The sequence below is a fragment of the Maylandia zebra genome, linkage group LG2 (genome assembly GCF_041146795.1).
Source record: "Maylandia zebra isolate NMK-2024a linkage group LG2, Mzebra_GT3a, whole genome shotgun sequence".
Classification (NCBI taxonomy): Eukaryota; Metazoa; Chordata; class Actinopteri; order Cichliformes; family Cichlidae; genus Maylandia; species Maylandia zebra.
Window position 1 is genome coordinate 43,532,690 of NC_135168.1, and position 20,050 is coordinate 43,552,739.

Consider the following 20,050-nt stretch of genomic DNA (forward strand, 5'->3'; position numbering starts at 1 on the left):
GTCACATTTCGACTCCTCCCAGCCCACGCACCCTATAAAACACGAGTGGTCACCTCAGCTCGTCGGGGTTTGCTTACTTCCACCCGAGGGGACTCTGTCGTTAGCCCGGGCGAGACAGCCTCCATCACCATCGGCCTCTGCGAAACACTCAACAAAACCAAGCACAAATGGCTCCTTTTGAGAAATCTGTGGAAACGGTGCCCTTCAAGCAGAGGAAATGCCTCAGTAGGACAATTTGGTTGACCTTTCACTGAGTGGATGCTGTTTTTAAAGCATGTGTGTAAAATATGGTCTTCAAATTATTATTTTTTTTTTCTCTAGCAACAAGAAAAAATGAAGTGTGCAGCATTCGGTCTAAATTCCCCAACAAGCTGCCTGTAAGTTGATTCAGACTAAGATGTTTTAAAGACATAATAGATGCGTGTTGTTGAACTTCCTGTTAAAGCAGACGTGTTTTTGCTTTTAGGTGATTGTCGAACGTTACATCCGTGAAAGGACCCTTCCCCTGTTGGACAAAACAAAGTTCCTGGTTCCCTATGAGCTCACCTTGGGTCAGTTCCTCTGCCTGCTCAGGTACGTCATCTGTGACTCACAGCAGGTTCTTTTGTTCTGATTTTTAAAGCCCTTTTCTTCTCCTGCAAGTTGTCAGATTTGTCATTCTTCGCCATGCCTCTGCCTCCCTCACATTCTGTCTTTCTTTGTCCTAAAAATCTCAGTCTGCCTCTCCAACTGTCTCCCCTCCAGGAATAAAATCGCTCTGGACTCCACCCAGGCTCTGTTTCTCCTGGTGGCGGAGAAGAGCATGTCTTGCATGTCTTCCAACATGGGGGAGGTGTATACCCGCTACAGAGATGGTGACGGCTTCCTGTATATCACCTATGCCTCTCAGGAAATGTTCGGAGCTCCTCTGCAAGCAGCCAAGCGGCCCTGCTGAGCCTGAAAAGTGATAAAACGAACTGATTTGTGACCAGTGGAGACACCACACAACCAAACCTGGGGAAAAAAGGACAAACTGAGCCAAAGCAAGACTGTTCCTCCCCCCCAAAGAGCACATCTGTCTACCTCATGAAACCTCCCTGGACTTAAAGAGATAACACGAGTCTGTGGTAAAGACTCAGATTTGGTTTGGGGTAACAGGACTAATTATATTTAAGGGTTTCTATTAAAAGATATTCAGTATATAAAGCTTTTTTTTTTTTAAATTAAGAAAAAAAATGTAAGATTTTTCTTTTAATTTGAATGTTTGGTGTGTATTTTGTCTCTTTAAACATAAAAAAAAAAAAGTCTTTCTGTTGAGTTTCAATGCAGATAAACCAGTGTTTGTGTTTGTGGCAGCACTTTCCACCCCCTCCACCAGACAAAATCAGGTTAAACATTGTAACTTATAAACACTTATATGAAATCTTCCTTCTGCCCATCCCCATCTTCCCTCAAGAATGTGAAACTGTCCAGAAAACATCTTCATTACAGGAAATATTGAAGCACTCCTAGAGGTACATTTGAAGCTGCTCTGATGTGTTCTTAAATCACCAAAAAATAAAATTTTGTCCCAATAAATTATTGACCTTGTGTGATATTTCCTACACAGATTCTAAGAATACAATTTCTTTTAAATAAGGAGAAATCATCTGGAAGAACATGATTTATTGATAGAGAAATTGATGTATTTGGCAGTTAAGACTCCGATGACCCATCATGGCAGAACAGAATCCCAGTGGTGATTGGATATAGAACAGGAGTCTAGGTGCTGGTGAAGATTAAGACTGAGGCTTGGATGAAGCTCTCACTGAATTGTCTGCTAGGTGGAGATGGGGAGGAGGTGGGTTACACGAATGAGTCTGAAAGGGAGAACGACAGAGAGCGTAGATTTAAACAACGCAAAGTGGATACTGATTGGCTCTAAGAAGGCGGGCAAGAAGATAATTGGACTAGAGTAATGATGACAGTATTGAGATTGACTGTATTGAAAAGCAGTAGTGATGAAGAGAACAGCAAAGCAGCCTAAAACCCAGGAAGGCAGGCAAATGAGTGATTGCAGATCTTCCTTTCTGAACTCATGCATAAGACACGCAAGATTTTTGAGGTGCTGAGTAAGACTGTAATTTCAACTGTAATTGAAATTACAGATCTGGTTCATTTTGATGGCAAGAAAGGCAAGTGAAGATTTCAGGCTTTTACCTTTGGAAGTTTTTCAGATATCCTTGTTTAAAGATTGCATTCAGTGTGCAGAAAAAGTAGGCACACATCTTAAAAAGTGTCCAATATATGAGGTTTATTCCACAGGTCATTAAGGATGTTCAAACTACACTAATGCTGACTTGACTTATATAAGATGAGTATTTAATAGCTGCACATCTTACAGTTTGTACTCACACATAGGCTACAGGTGCTTCATTCCAAGTGGGCTTCCACATGACTGTGTTACATAAGCCTGACCCAGTCAGCTCCCTGCTGGGGTCAGCATGTCAGAGGGTTGACGTGGAGTGAAAGAGAGTCAGGGGCATGGCTGGAATACAGATGAAAAACAAAGAAGCAGTAGCAGAAAACAGTGGAAGGCAAGGAAGGAAGAGGCGAAAAAGGTGACGTCCTGACAGAGGAAGGCTGGAAGACGGAAACAATGTAAAGGAGAGATGTACAGTGTGGAAGAGCGGCTATCCAAACACACAGTGCACAGAGGCACAGGGATGCAGAGCCAAACAGCCTCTCTCTTCACACCAGCCTGGGCATTCCAGCAGCTTTCTGTCAGTAAATTATCATACCTGAACAGGAGGAACTCTGGAGCTGCTGCCAGCTGGAAATGATCTGCTTGAACCGGGGAGGATCCTGACTTTTCAGGGGGAAGTAAATGTTTTTGGCTCTGTTTTATTTACAATTAAAAGAACATCAGAAGCAAAGGAGCTTCAGTAAATTCCAATATTTTCATAGTAAATGGAAAAAAATTCTTTCTAAATTGCATTTCTTTTCCATTTTAAAGGTGGCCACAAATTATGCTTTATGTTAAATTTTAGGAATCTCTTGGTATCTCTGATTGGCAGAATAATCCAGTCACGTTTCTTAACTAATGATTTCTTTCCAATTTTATTAGTTATCCTTTTTTCCTCTTTGCATCAGTTTAATGACAAGGCTTGTATTTTGATCTTTATCCTGTGATAGTGATGCAGTGGCTGAAATTCAGGATCAGTGGTTTTTACAACATTTTTGTGCCAGAGAACAAAAAGAAATCCATCTTAAAAGAGTTTTTACCTCTTTAATGGGACACAACAAACAAGCATCCACTTTTGGTTAAATTCATTTTGTTTGCAGACACAGAGATGCAACCAACAGTACAATCAGGTAATAAAGTTGCGCATCCTTAAAACATGCAGCTTATGTCCGTAAGTATTTGGACCACAAACCCCATGGACATCACCAGATGCGGTCTTCATGGTTAAGATGTTGCGTCAGGCCTTTACTGCTTTCAGTTTTGTTTTGAATAGCTGAAAAGCTATTGACCTGAGAACAGGCGACTCACTGGGCCACTGAAGAACATCTGATCAGTTTTGCAGCGTTTGGCTGAATCTGAGCAGAGCGTAGAGCCCTGCATACTTTACAGTTGATCCTTTTACTTCTATCAGCAGTCACATCATTAATAAACACTATGACCTGGTTCCACTAGGCGCCCATGTCATAACACTGCCTCCACCATGTTTGACAGATGGCATGGTATGCCTTAGATCACAAGCCTTTTCTCTTCCTACTGTTCTGGACCAAGTTTATCTCTTATCTGTTCATTTACCTTGTTGTAAACTCCCTTGACAATAATATTCCTACCTCATGAGTGTTTTTGAATCCAATCATGCACTTAAACTGTCTTTTGTGGTGTATTAGTGGTGCTGAGCAGCCCGGTGCTGTCACACTTTTTACACATGTACCAGATTAAAGTTAGTGTTCTCTCCCCGATTGGTTTATTTGGGTGTTTCAGCTTAATGATGGTGTACCTTATTTACATTTTTAGTAGCTGTTCGCTTGTTTAGTTCCAGTGAACAGCTACTAAATCTAAGATCAACACTTGGAATCAAATGCAGGTCTTTAATCTGGTTAATTTGAAAGGACAAAAAAAAAACAAAAAAAAAAAAACAAAACTGCTCAATCTGAACCTGGGTGATGTGATAAAAATGGTAAATGGCCTGTATTTGTATAGTGCTTTACTAGTCCCTAAGGACCTCAAAGCGCTTTACACAACCAGTCATCCACCCATTCACACACTGGTGATGGCAGCTACATTGTAGCCACAGCCACCCTGGGGCGCACTGACAGAGGCCTTAATGGTTAAAGCACTTTTATGGGCCTAACTGCGTGACTTATGTTAAAGGTGTAACAACACAAAAAGCAATACATTTTTACCATTCAATACATTAAACCATTCACGTCAAGTATCAATAAGTAAATGACATAGAGAAAGGATGGTTATATTAATTTGGGGCAAGAATGCAGATAAAGATAATTAAGACAGAGCAGACCTGTTAGAAATCTGTGCAGCTCCTAATAACTACATAATGTTTACTGTCACCATCACGCATGTGCTGGAAGGGCGTGGGAAAGTAGAATTGCTTACAACTGGTTGAAACAGCACTTGTAATAACTCAGGAAGACACAAGAGAGCGCCTCTGGACCAGAGGAGAAATATCATGTATCTTATGCTGGCTGATAACTTACTGAGTCACTGTGCAGCGTTTCAGAGTAATTTTAAGATAAGATGGAAACACATGACCGTGAGTGTAATGGCGTGTTTTAGGAGGTAAACTGATTCTCTCAACTGATATTCAGTTACATAAAATGATCAGATGAGACGATGAATCTGCCATTTGGAAAATATGCAAACAAACATGATGAGACGTGCAGTGTATGAGGATGTGTTTGTGCAACTCTTGGAATTGCATAAGTCATCTTTCTGCATTTCCCTTTACAAACACTGAGAAAACAGCCGATACATACAGGCCTGACGAGTATTATTTATACTTCAGTTGCTTGTTTTGACATCTGACATCTACATTAGGCCTGCTCAGGTTATATAGTCGCACAGATTTATAAGGCGAATAAAAGTGTATATTATTTCCAGGCTCACTGGAGAGTGTTTCCTGTCTTTCTGTTTACAATTTGTGCTCGTCTCTGAGCCCGGACTGAGTTTTTGTAAATTGTCTCCACGTGTCGTGTAAGAGCTCCAGAGAACGCAAGCATGTCTGCCTTCGCCACCATTTTCAATTTGTCCTTGAAAACGTGCAGGCAGAAGCCACTTTCATGGCTAAATTACCTTATATGTCCTCCCAGCCTCCTGCTTTGACTCTGTCTAGCCTACAGAGGGCAGGAAAGCACACTAAACCAATTTAAATTAATACATTAAATAGTCTCTGGATGACCTTTGGATGACCTCTGGGTGACACAGTCCTTGACATAACCTTTGGTAACAGAAAACCACTACAAATTTAAAGCACCAAACTATGAATCAGTTAAGATTTATTTAGCATATTTATTTAAATGTGTTTCCCCCATTTTAATAAGTAGCTTTCTTCTGACAAACCACTGTTAAATGTGATATAGCAATATTAAATACAAATCCACTTAACCTTTTGAATGGTACAAGCATTCCTTTTTATTTATCCGGCAAAATAATAAAAAAGGAAGCTTCTGGAAAGAGTCAAAGTTAACAGTGAGGAAATACAAAAATAGAGATAAAGCACATCTAACCGCTGTTTTGATTCATTTCCTTTCTCTTTCCCATTTGGAAAAAAAAAACTAGATTTCTTTGGATCAACATATAACAATATGAAGTGTATATTTGTAAGACATCTTTTACACAGGATGCATAAATCCATGTTCCACCTCATCGTGTGACCTCCAGCTACCCATCAGTTTGGTAATTGTCCTTCTATCGGTCTGCAAATAAAACCCCTCTCCCACCGTTTATTTCACACACACTAAACATTATCCCCAGATTCACAAAGATGGACCCGCCCTCCCTCCCACCCAACCCCCAGATACCCTCCAGTCTCTCTCTGGTGAAAAATACCCCAGGTGCTGCCGTTCTTTCTTGAAGTTAGACACTGCCTGGAGAGCCCTGTGTTGACATCAATGATCTGCAGGGTGCATCTAGGCCTCCACCGTCCCACGTTTAGACGGGGGCACCAGGTGGTCTGGCAGCGTGGGAGGCAGCTCGTGGCCCTCCAGCTTTACCTTGATCAGGTGGTTGGCCAGGGCAAACTCCTCGTCGTCGAGGAAGCCATCTTTATCCACATCTGCCAGCTTCCAGATCTTTCCCAGGACTGTGTTGGGCAGCTTGGACTTCACCAACTCCTTCTTGGCGGCAGCGCCGGACACTTTGCCGTTGATGGGAGAGAGGGTGTAAAAGATCTCATCGTACGTGGGCTTGTCGCGACCCACCACCCACTCCAGCTCGTCAATGCCTTCGCTGGCACCCTCACCGTAACCGTGGCCAAAGGGACCACTCATGGTTCCCTCAAAAGCTCCACCCTTGACGGTCTGGCTGGGCATGGAGGCCTCTTCCTGGCGGACCATTGCCATGAGACGTGCGATGTCATTGGCGAGCATGTCCTCCACCGCCTCCAGCAGTTTGGGTTTGAGTGAAGCAAACTTGGTGAAGTCCTGACCGTTTAGCAGCTCCTGAGGGAATGAAGGTGGTTGAGAGAAAACAGGAATTGGTGATAGAAATAGATCAGTCTTCAATGGCTACCAATGGGAGCAACATACAAGAAGCAGGATTTCCTGACAAACCAGGAAAAATAAATCTCATCGCCGTCCTGGCCCATCCTGGAGGGCAAGAGCAGGAAAGAAGGGTGAAGAGTAAAAGGTTGGAAGGTCATTCTACTCTGAACAGCCTGTTTCTAACACTTTATACAACACTCCAAAAATAGAGTTGTGTTTTCATCAGATCTGTAACTCAAGACAGCACTTCAGTTTTGTCAGGGAAGTGCTTCAGTTCTTTCTTTTTTCCCTTTTTAAATCTTACCTGCATTTTATCAAGTTTGGGGAAGTCTCCGGGTGAGATCTGGTGCTCCTTCTCTATCTTGTGGTAGATTTCCCCCAGGTTGGCAATCAACTCCTTCTTTTTGGAGTCCTTTCCAAACACACTCGGCATCTCCTTTTTCAGAGAGCTGATAATGTAAGCTTGCACCTGAATGCATAAGAGAAAAAGCAGAAATTCTTAGCACCCTCTGGACTTCTGCATTAAACATTTCAGAGCTACAACATCTGAATTTTGGACTTTTCAATCAGGCAGAAGGCCAAATGAAGGGAACTAGATTTAAAATGGATGTCTGCAGTGTATTTTTAAATTTCAGATATATACATATTGACTAAAAGCAGAATTAGATAAACCCTGTGCTATAATTTGTATTAGTCGTTTTAAAACTGACATATGTTCAAACATATCACTGGGCTGACATCTGCTTGTGGTGACTTTAAACATGAAACACTAAGTTGCAGGGTGGGGATTGTTTGTTTTTTGGTGTCACCCTATTAGTGACATAAGACAGGGGCTTAAAAAGAATAGAGAGTGAAAATATGACCACATAAATTAAACTCAGCAGCCAAGTCTAAGAATGGTAATCTGTGACAGAAATATCCATTTAAAAAAAATTCAACATTTTTTTTTTTTACTTTTTGGTTTCTTTAAAAATGTACAATTAAATGAAAAATGCCACCAAAATGTAAGAAGATAGGACGGGTCTATGGCTGGAACGTGTAAAAACACAGTAACACATACTACATCGAGACAGAACACAGTGACGCATATTTCCAGGGTAAATAAATGCATATAAAATGTGTTTTCTGACATCGCAGGCTTTCTTCCGAAAGTGGTCAGTGCTGTTTTTCTGTGTTTTTTTTTTAATTATTTATAATTCATGGTTTTTTTTGGGGTTTTTTTTTTTTTTTCTTTTTTTTTAATATACCATTTATAAAAATATGCCAAAAAAAAAAAAAAAAAAAAAAAAAAAAAAAAAAAAAAGTATACTGGTACTTTCAACGGGTTGTGTTTATGATGTGAACGCTACAAAGCTTAGTTTATACTATTACAGTGTTATTTGTCACCTGTGCCCCAGATGTAATGTCACCGCTGCTGCTGGTTGACATGTGGTGAGCTTGGTTTCATGCAGACGCACACCTAACGCCGGTAAACTGCCATGTGCACTGAGCTCACTCTATGTGAAAAGAGCAGCAGGCTGAACTCTAAGCTTGTCTATAGACACTCCTATGATCCATCAGTGAGTGACTAGTGGATTATCACACACCACAGAACTAGTGGTGGTGTATAGCACTGAATTTTTTAAAATGCATTTCCTACCAATCCATACCAATTCTAAAGGTGAACCTGTGCCGTTTCTCCAAGTATCCATGCCTATCCTTTAAAGGAAGCATAGGTGCTACTCAAGCACTGGTATAAAAGAATGTGGTGCTTTGTGCAATGATCATTGCATTGGGCCACAGGGTTTAATTTTCTTAATACTGACCTTGGCGAGACGTGCTCGCTTGATGAGGTCATTAAGTTTGCGTAGAGCTGCATTGCGTGGCAGCGACTGAATGTCCACAAAAAGGTCCTGTTCCTCCGCCTCAAACAACTTCCTGTTGTCCGGGACCAACAAGGGCTGTGCCCAGAATGACCCAATGTACACACGCACCACCTAGAATAAAGGTTTTCCAAGTTAATATCCATTCATCTCCATCAGGTTACACTTTACAGCTCAAACCCACGGCAAGAAATTCTCTCACAGGCCACATATGTGACATTGTTCTCATGGATTTATAAACAGAAGTAAAACATTTATATAGTCCAACACAATAAAAACAAGAAAAGAGTAAGACTGAGTTAATCAGGAGTACATTTTTTTAAAAATGTGACTGATTTGTAGTGTTAATCCTTCAAACAGGATATGAACTACAGATCAAAGTCAATGAGTAATTATCTGCATGCTCCAAAGGTTTCCCTGGGATCACTTTATGAATATGGCTCTGGATCAAACATTAACTCAGTATTCAGGTGGAAAAATCACAAGTGCTTATGTCACGTGATATCAGCTAGGACATGGGATTTGACATGGATGGTATTTTATCCGCGTTTCACTTTCATTAAGGTGTTTTTTTTCTTAAGTTCCTTGGTAAAGTGAGAACTTGATAACGTTGGAAAAGCTATCCAACCTTCGCCTGGAGCTTGGCTTTCACTCTGAAACAGTAACATCCTTTGTTTGCTCCACATGTGTCTAACACTTGATTACTACCAGGCTAGAGTGAAATAATTCTCACAACTATTCTCACACAAATCTTCAGTCAAAAACAGAATTGTAAAAAACAACAACAAAAAAAGCAAAAACAACAAAAGGGCTTTTTTTCCCTCCTTCCCACCTCAGGTGTGTTGATGATTTTACCCAAAGACCACATCAGCGCTCCATAGACCCTCATCAGCTGCTGGGTGCTGATCTGGTCTGCCTTGTTGAGCACCACGCGCATTTTGTCCTCATGGTTCTTGAGTGCGCGGATCACCTCGGAGAACTCATCAGAGATATCCAGCTTGTGGGCATCAAACAGGAGGATGATGCGATCCACGCGTTCAGCGAACCACTCGAGCACAGCGGCAAAGTCGTACCCTGGAGAGAGTAAAGAAAAGCTTTTTGAAACATCTTTAAATATATTAAATGTCGCATTACTGGGTTTCTTAACTGGACTGTTTTCCCAGCTCTAAACCTTTTGTCTACAATAAGGTCTGAACAACATTAAAACTTAGGTAGGTGTGTATGCTGCTTGAAATCAAGTTTCCCCAAACAGATGATGCATTGCCATTAAAACAAAAACAAGACAGTACATGTTAAATTCAGCCATATTACGAATTATTATAGTGTCATGCTGTTAACATATGGGGAGTGATAAAGAACTGTCATGACTAGATAAGCTCACAGTGACACACATAGCAGGCTACATTGTCCTGGGTATCAGTGTGCACTATTATCTTCCAATGTTTGTTCATATTCTACTTGAGCACATCAAGTGCAACGGTGTGGCAGCCATCTGACCTGAAAGAAACTCCAATAACTTGCATCTTTAAAGAAGTTTAGTTTTGGACTCTACACATATTTATATTCCAGGTAATGTTTAGATAAGGGATTTCAAGAGGCAGGTCTTTTTCCTCTGATTACTGATTAACTGGCTTTACTGCTTTACTGAGACAGAGAGAGAGTGGTATAAAGGTAAGTTTAAACCACAGTCCCTCTGGATAATCTGAAGCATGACATGTTTTTTTCTGGCCTGCAGCAGGCCGTGGGAGGTTGACAATGCAGAGCCTGTTACTTTGTCTGACATAACCTAGTACTTCTGACCCTTTAAAAACAAACAATTGAACCATCAATGTAACAAAAAAACATTTTGAAAATTGTGTTGCAACATTGAAGGGTGGGTGACTCCTGTGGAACTGGCTAAAAGCTTTTTTCTTTGGAGGTTTTAGCCTCAGGAATAAAATGACCTCTGGACACAGCAGATTCTGCAACGTGCCTTAGAGAAACCAAGCAACGAAAGATCAACAGAAAGCAGGAAGACACATACTTGATATAAGGTGTTAAACTGAAAATGCTATACACTGTAACATCTTTAAAAAAATAAAATAAAAAAAAAAGTGAATAGCTTGACCAGAATGTGCACTACACACACTTCTATAGCCGCCTGAGCACAGAAACTTACTGTACTATTCACTTCCTTTGGTTATTTGAGAAACTCAGGGCAGAGTCAGATTGCATAAATTGGCTTTTTCCCCCCTAAGTTTTCATTTGCCTCAAGGACTTGAGGAGGTAGGAGCGAAGAGAGCAGTGGTTTTCATTAGTGTGTGCATTCTTTTCTGAGCCAATGAGACAGTCGCTCTAAAAGCTCATCGCAGCAGCTGCACAATTGACGGCAGATCTGCAGCTCATGCATTCCAACATGGCTGGCTTTTGTCCCTGTCCAAATACATGTATACAAAAGAGCAACGGAGAGATACGGTCAAAAGAGCAACTCTGTGATGGAGACACGAAGAGGGAGACATGGAGATAAAAAGAGAATAAAGAGGGAACACAGAGAGTAAAAGTGAAAGTAAAATGACAAGGTCTGGATGAATATAGCAGATGGATACTGGAAAATTAGTTCATGCTTGTAACATGTGAAAGTAAAGGGGCATAAAGGGGGACTGCTTGCAGTTAAGGATCCCAGTGGGAGCCAGATGAGGATATTTGTTCATTCCATCTTAAGTCTGTTTTTAAACGCACATGTCAGGGAATCGGAGAGGCAGCTGCTCAAGGCTGACTTAGAACACATAGCATTAACAACTGCTGTGTCTGTACTATTCACACAGACATGAAGGGATAGAGCCATGCACTCATGACTTCATGGCTTCAAAATCATGTGCCTCTTAGACAGAGAGCAGATGATTGGAAAAAACCCTGAGCATATTTTCTTTCAGAATTCTGGGAAAGTCGAAGGACTAGTTTGGAATTCGAGAAACAGAATTCCATATCACAGCACAGCAGCTATAAAACAACAGATAGGACTTAGCATAAAGTTGTGCGATATGCCAAGGTCTGTTAAACAAAAGGCCAACAGAAACAACCAGCTTTAAACATCTGTTTGCTGCACATTTACTTCACAGCAAGGACATATTTCCAGAAAGTGACATCCTCTTCTTCAGAATAATCCTTAAGTGTTATTTTTTATCTCTTAATAGTGGCAGGCTCAGCCTTTTTAAAAAAATGTATTTACAATCTGCTTACGTGGACCTATTATGCTCACTTCCAGCTCCAGATGTTTATTCTTAGACTCTAGTAGAGTTTTGCACGAGTCAGTTTAGTTTATTTATGCAGGTCATTGGTGCAAGCCCCCAGTTCATCCATTGCCTGAAACAAACTGTTTTTACTCTCTCTCTTTAAGACATCCCTCTTCTGACTGGCTGCCTTGCAAAGGTTTGTACAGCAGGTGGGGGGGGGGATTTTATGCTCACAGAAGGAGACTGGTGTCTGAGGTGACCACAGTAGGAACATCCCCTCTCTGTGGCAATATAAAGAGCCAAGAGCAGAAAAAAAAAAAAAAAAAAAAAAACACTGCCTGAGATTTTGCCATACAGGGATTACTTTTCATTGCACAGTCTTGTATAATCTTACTTGCACTTCTTGCTGACTGTTTCAGTCCTTTGCTATGTTTAACAGGAGCTCCCACCAATGTAGGAGCGCATACATGACAGAAAAAAAGGGCAACAAGTCCCCTCTAATTTTGCTAAATAGCATTAAAATATCATTGTCAATTCATCAGCACTGCTTGTCGGAAAACACACCACCTAGTTCCAGTTTTACTATAGCTTTTGCCACTTCATAGTTTACTAAGGAACAAGCACTGAACCACACATGCTGACCTAATCAAAAATAAACACAGTCCAAGTGTTATGCAATAAAAAAAGCACCATATACTTAAATCAATTTCACGTTTCCTGATTTTTTTCCTGAAAACTTTTGTAATTGTGAAGTTATGTAAACAGCCTGCACATTTGAAATTGTGCAATGCGGATCTACGCTAAAAACTAGAGACGTAGCAATCTGTGGAAACCTGAAATAATATCATAGCTTCCTGTAGGCCTGGTACAAAACAGATCTGCCATTATTCTGGGTGAGGCACACATGACCGTCAAAGTTGAGCAGCACAATCCAATCAGTTGTGTTTATATATGACACAGTTAGTACAGTATGTCTGCAGTACCGTATTGTATTCATGTTTATACAGAAACAGAGGAGAGGATAATGTCTGTAAGACAGTGTGTATGCGGAGGACAGTCTCTTTGACAGCAAGAATGTAGGAGTATGTGCTGTATGTATACAGCTGTTTAAGGTATGAAACATCAGATTTACCGTCCTCGTGTCTTTAGTCAGGGTCACTTTTCCGTGTGCCAAATCTCTTTATTCATACTCAGATGTGCACATCCGTTTCTACGTCTACAGTCGCTTGTCTGGCCTTGTCAGTTTCTCTGGCCTTTCTCTTTCTACAGGCTAATTACATAATCAGTTTTTCTTTATTTAGCTTAATAGTCTTCTTTTTTCCCCCCATTTCTTCATATAGTGCCTCACAGGAAACAACTGCGATAAAGAGCAGCCTGTAAAGAAGCTGCCAAACACAGGCGGTAGTGGATAAGGGGAGGGCAGTCTTGGGAAACTCTGCTATGTTTGCCATTTTACTCCACTTCCTGTCTCTGGGTTGTACAGAAAACCTGTGCTTATATATGTGCTTCCTCTCAAACACACAGAGCAGGTGGGGGGAAAAAAAGAAGAGGCTATGTTTTGTTTGTAAGATCATCAAAAGTTACAAGAAAAGTGCGTATGTGGCAATTCTGAAATGACCCTGCAGGTCGAAGCATTGCTGAAGCATGCAGATAAAAATATAAATTGATCTATTTCCACAGAGTACAGGGAAATGATTCAGATCTGTAGTGATAAATAGTACATAGGAAACAGAAAAGGTAAATCAAGTTTAAAAAGTAGTAATAAAGCAAATAAAAATAGGAAGAATGGTAATGCAGGACGCAATTTTTCATACCTTTTTAGGTCTGATTAGAAAACAAGAGGGATTTAAATGCAATCTATTATAATTATTCCCTACTATATCTTTTTATTCCTGGAGCTTTGCTTAAAATAGTCCTTATTTATCTTATACCGGGCCTTGGTCTTGGGCCTCAGCTCTGTTTTAGCTCCTCTCCCTTTCAGACAATTTCTTTAAAGGCGCTGAAGAGCTACAAAGAATGAAAAGTGCTATGTGGCCTCTTGGCACTGTCATGCTGTTGAGGTCTCCATCAGATTTATGCAACCTGTTTGGTTAGGCATTGACCTAGAGGTGTTAAAGGAGCTAAATACAGGTTTGACAACACAGTGAGCCAAACTGCTGAAGTAAATTGGCAGTGCATTTGCTAAACAGAAACAGGCTTGGGGAAAGGAGGGTATGTTTGTTGTTTCAACATTTCTTTTTCAGAAGTGAAGTTGTCACTTCCTGTGGTTTTATTTTGCATACATGCAATGCTTTCTGATTGCGCTTGTTTCTGGGTTCTGAGCAGTGGGTGTGGTGTGGTAGAGTTTTAAGAACATGAAACAAGGCGTATGTGAAAGGTGGGAAAACTGGATGTATGTGAGGCAGACCTCTGCTTATCCTCTGCTTCTCCCCTGACAGGATTCCAGGAGTATCAATGATGCTGATGCTCTCCAGGACGGGGTTAGGCATCTGGGCACACATGAACCTGCCAAGGAGGTAGAGAGGGGGAGGAGGGGGTGAGAGAGACAGAGCACAGAGAGAGGGGAGAAAAAGAAAGTGAAAGAGCATTATGAAAGAGAGAGGGAGAGATTGGATCAAGAATAACAGGCAGAGGGGTGTAAAAGGAGAGAGGGATACAAAACTGGTTAGGTGAGAATGCTTACATAGACCTCCTATTAAACAGACATTAATCTTGAACTTTGTAGCAACAATATCTCAAGCATAAAATAATGTTCTTTCTTGTTGGAAGAAACCTGAAACTAATATAAAATAGGAGTCTGTTAACAGGACAAAGCTGGGGTTTAGAGGACAGCTACAATCTCATTTTACAAATCCTTGATGCCTTAAGGTAAACTAAAAATGTACATTTCTGAAGTTAACAGTTATTCTACATCTGCCCTTTAATGTTCAACTAATCATTTGCTTTATAAAGTGTGTGGTTATTGTAAAAGACTGCTACCAACTGCTGCTTTTAACACATTTGATTCAATATTTTTAAGATGAAATGAATGGACGTGTGACATTTTTTGCTTAAAGACTTGCTTATTATCAATAATGGCTTATCAAAGCAGTAATTTCTTTTTGTCGTTCAACAAGCTGATTAATTATTTCAGCTCTAGTTTGGATGTTTTGCCCTCAACAACAGTGAGGCTACATAATTATACAGTCAGATTTTCCAAACGGCGTGACAGCCATGCTTTTAGGTCAGCACTGAGGTAAGAATATTTAATAAGGGAAACATATGAACAATACATGATAAGCCATAAATTATATGCCTTAGTCATTCCCAGTGCGGCATAATTCACTTTACAATACTCTCATCAAGCTGGGACACTGGGGTTTAAATTTTAAAGCCGAGTGTGAGCCCTTAAACAGAAATGAAGCCAAGAAATTCAAACACAGACAGATATAAGAATGAAAGTAGATGACTGCTTTTGCATACACCCCCATTGTCCCACTCAGGACAAAGAAGGGGATTGTTAAGACACCACACAGTCAGGAGTACTACTTCTCACACTCTGTTGCCCTTTCAGTCAAACTGAACTGATACTCACAACATGAGCTCAGAAGCAGCAGGTCATAAGACTGGGGGAGAAAAAAAAGAAAAAAAAAATCGTGCTTTTACATTCCTGCTGTGACCGCGCTGAGAGCACGCACGCACACACACACACACACACACACACACACACACACACACACACACACACACACACACACACACACACACACACACACACACACACACACACACACACACACACACGAGAAAACCCTAACAAAGCAGGGAAAGGAAAAATCCACAAAGAGCAACTTAAAGAAATATAAGAATAGGGCTTCCTGCATAGAGGCCCTGTGTATTAATGTTACAATAATAAACTACAAAAAGATAACAAACGTGCAGGTTTTTCACTCTCTCGCTCTTAAAGCTGATGGCATGTGATTCCCAATAGGAATTTTGGCTGAGCTTTTCCATTTCAGCCATCTATCCAAACATTTTTCCACATAGAGCTAGCAGGGAAAAAAAAAAAAATGTTCCAATGAACTTGAGCTGGAATTCTTTGAAACGGAGGGCCCAAGGGGACGAGGGGGGACGGTTCATTAGCATATCAAAGATCCTTCAGTTTTTCACTATATCTTCAGAAAGTGGGAAATGCACCACAGTGTAAAAGACATCAAGCCTATGCTGTGATAGCAAATCTGGCTCCAGCTAATGACCTCCTGACCTATGACCTTCCCTCACGTCGTAACCTCAACTTCCCTGAGAGAAGAGGAAACGGGGTATCTGTCATTACTGCTGGAGATGCAAACAGCAGGTTACAACTGTGTGACTTTTCCTTCTTCCTGTGAAGTCTTGCCTCGTGTGGGTGAATCAATCATTTCACTACACACATACCTACACAGGTCTTCATGCTAACCTCTGTATAAGAGTGTACGTGTGTCAGCCGCTATCACAACAAAGTGCAGAGTCAGCACCCTGGAGGAGTACAGGACGGAGCAGGATAATGTGGGCCGGGGTGGGCCAGTGCGGAACTTGAGCTCTGCTGACTCCGATTTTACTGACTAAACATTTACAGAAAGCACTGACATACACTGAGGGGCTCTGACTGCAGTTGAATTAAACATAAAAAGGGGAAGAAGAGCTAAAACATTTGCATGCTCATCTAGGTGTAAAAGAAACTGGGTAACTTTTGTGGAAACACTCAGAACAGTATCACTGCACAAACAATGAAAGGTCAACCACAATTCAATAAATTCTATTTTTTTTTTTAAACCACCAAAATTGGGAAGCTACCTACTATTTTGGGCTTAGAAAACCCAAGAGAAAGCTCTGCATTTGAGGATCACATGACTGATTTCTGTTTACTCACTTCATAAATAACTGCTTATACCGAGAGCCTGGTATTTAAAGGCTAATCTGAAGTTTGAATGACTATAGTTAAGAGCTATTAAGAGAAGCTGCCCTGACAGTCTCATTCAGTCAATTACCAATGTGACCCTTGATATTACCTACCTAGCTGAAGACCAGGCTAAATTCTTTGACTTCCTGAGAGGAAAATGGAAAACTGGCCTCAGAAGTATGGTTCAGAAGTCAGCCTGGTTCTAAATGTTTATCTACATCCAGTTCTTCGTGGAAAATTTTAATCAATTCATCAACTTGCAGGCCACTTCTTGGCTAAATGCCACGTGAGCTGTTTAAACAGTTCATACACCTGCTATTGTCTTACCCACATATCCTGTTGTGTGTGATCATGTGAGCTCTAAACCAGCATATGCCCGCTCATGTCTGCATATGCTTCTGAGACAGAGATGCACACTGAAGTGAAAGACTACCACAAGTCCCACAATAACGTAGGACTGTTTCCAGCAGTTTGGCAAATGATGCTACAACGGACAATAGCTTTTGTTCAAATCTTATCTGTCTTCCCTTCAAGTCAGTAATAAAGCCATAGTGACCAATGAAGTCTTAGAGTCCCCTATTCTTACTTCACATTTTCAAGTTTGAGTGATGACACTTGGCAAAGGTTTGACACTCATGCGAGATAAACCAAACACTCTACAATAATAAAGGAAGGGCTGTCATGAGATAATGGGAAATTAGTCCAGCTAGGAAGTGTCAAGTTGAGTGTTTGCGCTACCCTACCTACACCCACATAATACCCTGAAACTAATAACAGAACAAGTATTATGACTGTCCCAGAGTTTTTCAGTTGTGCATTATTTGTTAATCCCACTCAGGGTGCAACTCAGGCAGAGAAGGGGGGCATACCTACATCCTCTACAGGAAATGACATAATCAGCAATCAGATGTTTGACATATGATGTCAAATTCTGCCCCCCCCAAAAGCCCCCCAGCACCTAGGAGACTGTTTTAAGAAACGTCACACTGGCTCTGGCTCACTGCACATTGCTTGTGCAGTTTCACTTGCACTCTGAGCTGGGAGGAGCATTTACTCAATGAAACACTCAAAGATTGAGCTGCCCTTGGCACTCTCTGGGTTTGAAAGAATACCCTAGAATCAGTTTTCTATGCCATTTATTTAATTTTATTCTGCTGTTTTTGATTATTTCTGCATTCTTGTCATAATTAAATTGCATTAACTGGTAAAAGACCCACAAGGGGAATACTTCTGAGTCATCTGAGTGTTTGCTGGGGGACATTTTTGTTGGATTAGGACATGAGCTGAGTAACAAATATAAAAGTAATTAATAATGCTTTGGGAGTGGCTGTGTTTCCCCATAATCTCTTCGTTATCTGGATCATGGACTAGAATTGACCAACTTCACATAAGCCAGTCTAGTAGTGCCAAAAAGTATGTTACAATAGTCAAAATCGATAACCACGCCTTTAATCCTTTGTGATAGGACTATAAAAGGTCACAGGTAGCGGATGAGGGAGTTGGTTTACCATGCCATAAGACATGAAAGTTATGGCTTCATGAGCTGAGGACAGGACAAGGTCGGCATGCTCCCTAGCAATATAACCTTCAACTATTTCTAAGTTCAAGAGGCCACACTGGGAGAAAATGGTCAGCCAAGAGTGACTCTGCCAGGTGGCGAAGAAGATCATTTGATTGGTAGCATATGATACAAAGCGAAAGGGAAAGGCTAGTGGGAAAAGGTGTTGGAAAGCACCTTCCAACCCTCTGCTTTATATACAAGCTACATCTGTCATCTATTGACACAAAACACCAGCATTCTTTTAAGATGATGAAAGAGGTAAAACCCTCACAGTCTCGGCTCATTTTAAAAGATTGTGCAACAGCATAATGTGAGAATGTACCTTGAAACGTGTCGTACATGTAAGAACATGTAGGAGTGCATTTAAAATCAGGGCTGCTGTGTTATTATGACAGTTTCTCAACACACAACAGCACTAAAGTGAGAATTCGAGTCAGCCCCATTCATTTCATTCACAGAGTAATGAATAACCCTGGGAGGTGGAGGTAGTGGTAGGAGTCATATAATTTTTCATATCCTCTTTGATAGAGTGGAGTCCTGCTCACTGGCTTTACCTGTTGAGAAATGCGTTGCCAAAGGCGTTGAGCTTGCGGAAGGGCTTCTTGGGATCGACAACCAGGGCATTACCCGGTATCACCCCGTCCTGTTCCCCGTGCATCACCGCGATGAAAGAGTCTGTTGTCGGCTCCGGGCCAATCCGCATACCGGGGAAGTCCTGCTCCATGAGGTGCCGGATAAATGTGGTCTTCCCGGTGGAGTACTGGCCGACCAGGAGAACCATGGGCTTGTTATCAAAGTCGGCATCTTCGAGGGCTGGGGAGTGGAAGTCGTGGAATCGATACGTGTCCTCTAGCGGGAACAGTTTGGTCCGGTAAAGCCGCCGCAGTCCCTCCGACACGTTCTGAAACAGCTCGGGATCCTTCTTCAAGTTTTTCCTGAACATGGTTGCTTCTTTTCGCCTACTTGACACGAGGGTTTCAGTCTCCCCTTTAATAAGTATCGAATTTAGAGGTGTGGGTGCTCACACCGCCGAGAGAGTAGCTGCCTGCTGGTATAAAGCTACGGACTGGGCGAGGCTGAAGTTTTTGTCCCCACCCTCCTCTTTGCTAGCTAGCCACGCAACTGCGAAGTCAGTCATTCAAGGAGGACTCCTTTTTCACTGGACGTTATCTAACGTGACGTGACACGACACGCCACCATAAAAACTAAGCTGCGGTCAGATAGATGCAGTCAATTGCTGCTTAAATGTCAGACAGCAAAACTGTTTATTGGCTTGCCAGCCGACTAGCCACCTGCTGACAGTTGGTGAACCGCCGAAGAGGACTTATTCCGGAAACAGTATTTTTTTTTTTTTTTGCGGGAACTACCGCTACAGTCTGTATTTCACAATAAAAGCCTCTGTTCTTCATAACCCATATGAAAACTTTGATGAAAGCATGTATTCATTCATTTGTTCATATATATATGAACCTGTGAAGCCTCTGCATGAAAAGTTCATACACATACAGTTGTGTGAAAACGCGCTTACCACCTGCCTGATTTCCAGGGTTTTTTTGTATATTTGTCTTGGTTAAATGTTTCAGTTATTATTAATGAGGAAAAAATCCAAACAAAAACGTAAACAAATAAACAATGAGAGTGTAGTGGCAGTTATTTCAATATATAGAAAAAGCATATCATATGAATGTGGAGGGAATGTCTACTAATTAATATTAGGGAAATGGATATAAATAGTAGAATGTTCCGATGGATTAAGGATTTCTTAACAGACAGACAAATAAAAGTATCGGAGGGGAGG

At 41.2% G+C, this 20,050-nt stretch overlaps 2 protein-coding genes across 2 annotated transcripts; one reads left to right on the forward strand and one right to left on the reverse strand.

Annotated features, from left to right (window-relative positions):
- Positions 1-44: 44 nt before the first annotated feature.
- On the forward strand, positions 45-1,557 carry map1lc3cl (microtubule-associated protein 1 light chain 3 gamma, like). The gene is made up of 4 exons (XM_004545552.4): positions 45-225; positions 322-377; positions 467-573; positions 745-1,557. Exons 1-4 carry the CDS (start codon positions 168-170, stop codon positions 932-934), a joined length of 411 nt encoding a protein of 136 aa, XP_004545609.1. The 5' UTR covers positions 45-167; the 3' UTR covers positions 935-1,557.
- Positions 1,558-5,476: 3,919 nt separating this feature from the next.
- On the reverse strand, positions 5,477-19,586 carry ehd1a (EH-domain containing 1a). The gene is made up of 6 exons (XM_004545551.5): positions 18,807-19,586; positions 14,181-14,278; positions 9,394-9,635; positions 8,505-8,675; positions 7,004-7,168; positions 5,477-6,657 (listed from the first exon to the last, which is right to left on the reverse strand). The coding sequence occupies exons 1-6, from the start codon at positions 19,193-19,195 to the stop codon at positions 6,127-6,129; spliced, it is 1,596 nt and encodes a 531-aa protein (XP_004545608.1). The 5' UTR covers positions 19,196-19,586; the 3' UTR covers positions 5,477-6,126.
- Between the last annotated feature and the right edge of the window lie 464 nt (positions 19,587-20,050).

What these genes read in the sequence shown, in the direction of transcription:
- map1lc3cl (XM_004545552.4), top strand. Translation starts at nt 168, where the DNA reads ATGGCTCCTTTTGAGAAATCTGTGGAAACGGTGCCCTTCAAGCAGAGG. An exon ending in CAAGCAGAGGAAATGCCTCA is followed by an intron (nt 226 to 321) that starts GTAGGACAATTT and finishes TTTTTTCTCTAG; the next exon opens with CAACAAGAAAAAATGAAGTG. An exon ending in CAGTTCCTCTGCCTGCTCAG is followed by an intron (nt 574 to 744) that starts GTACGTCATCTG and finishes TCTCCCCTCCAG; the next exon opens with GAATAAAATCGCTCTGGACT.
- ehd1a (XM_004545551.5), bottom strand. Translation starts at nt 19,195, where the DNA reads ATGTTCAGGAAAAACTTGAAGAAGGATCCCGAGCTGTTTCAGAACGTG. An exon ending in AGCGAGCACGTCTCGCCAAG is followed by an intron (nt 7,169 to 8,504) that starts GTCAGTATTAAG and finishes TTATGCATTCAG; the next exon opens with GTGCAAGCTTACATTATCAG. An exon ending in CCAAACTTGATAAAATGCAG is followed by an intron (nt 6,658 to 7,003) that starts GTAAGATTTAAA and finishes TCATTCCCTCAG; the next exon opens with GAGCTGCTAAACGGTCAGGA.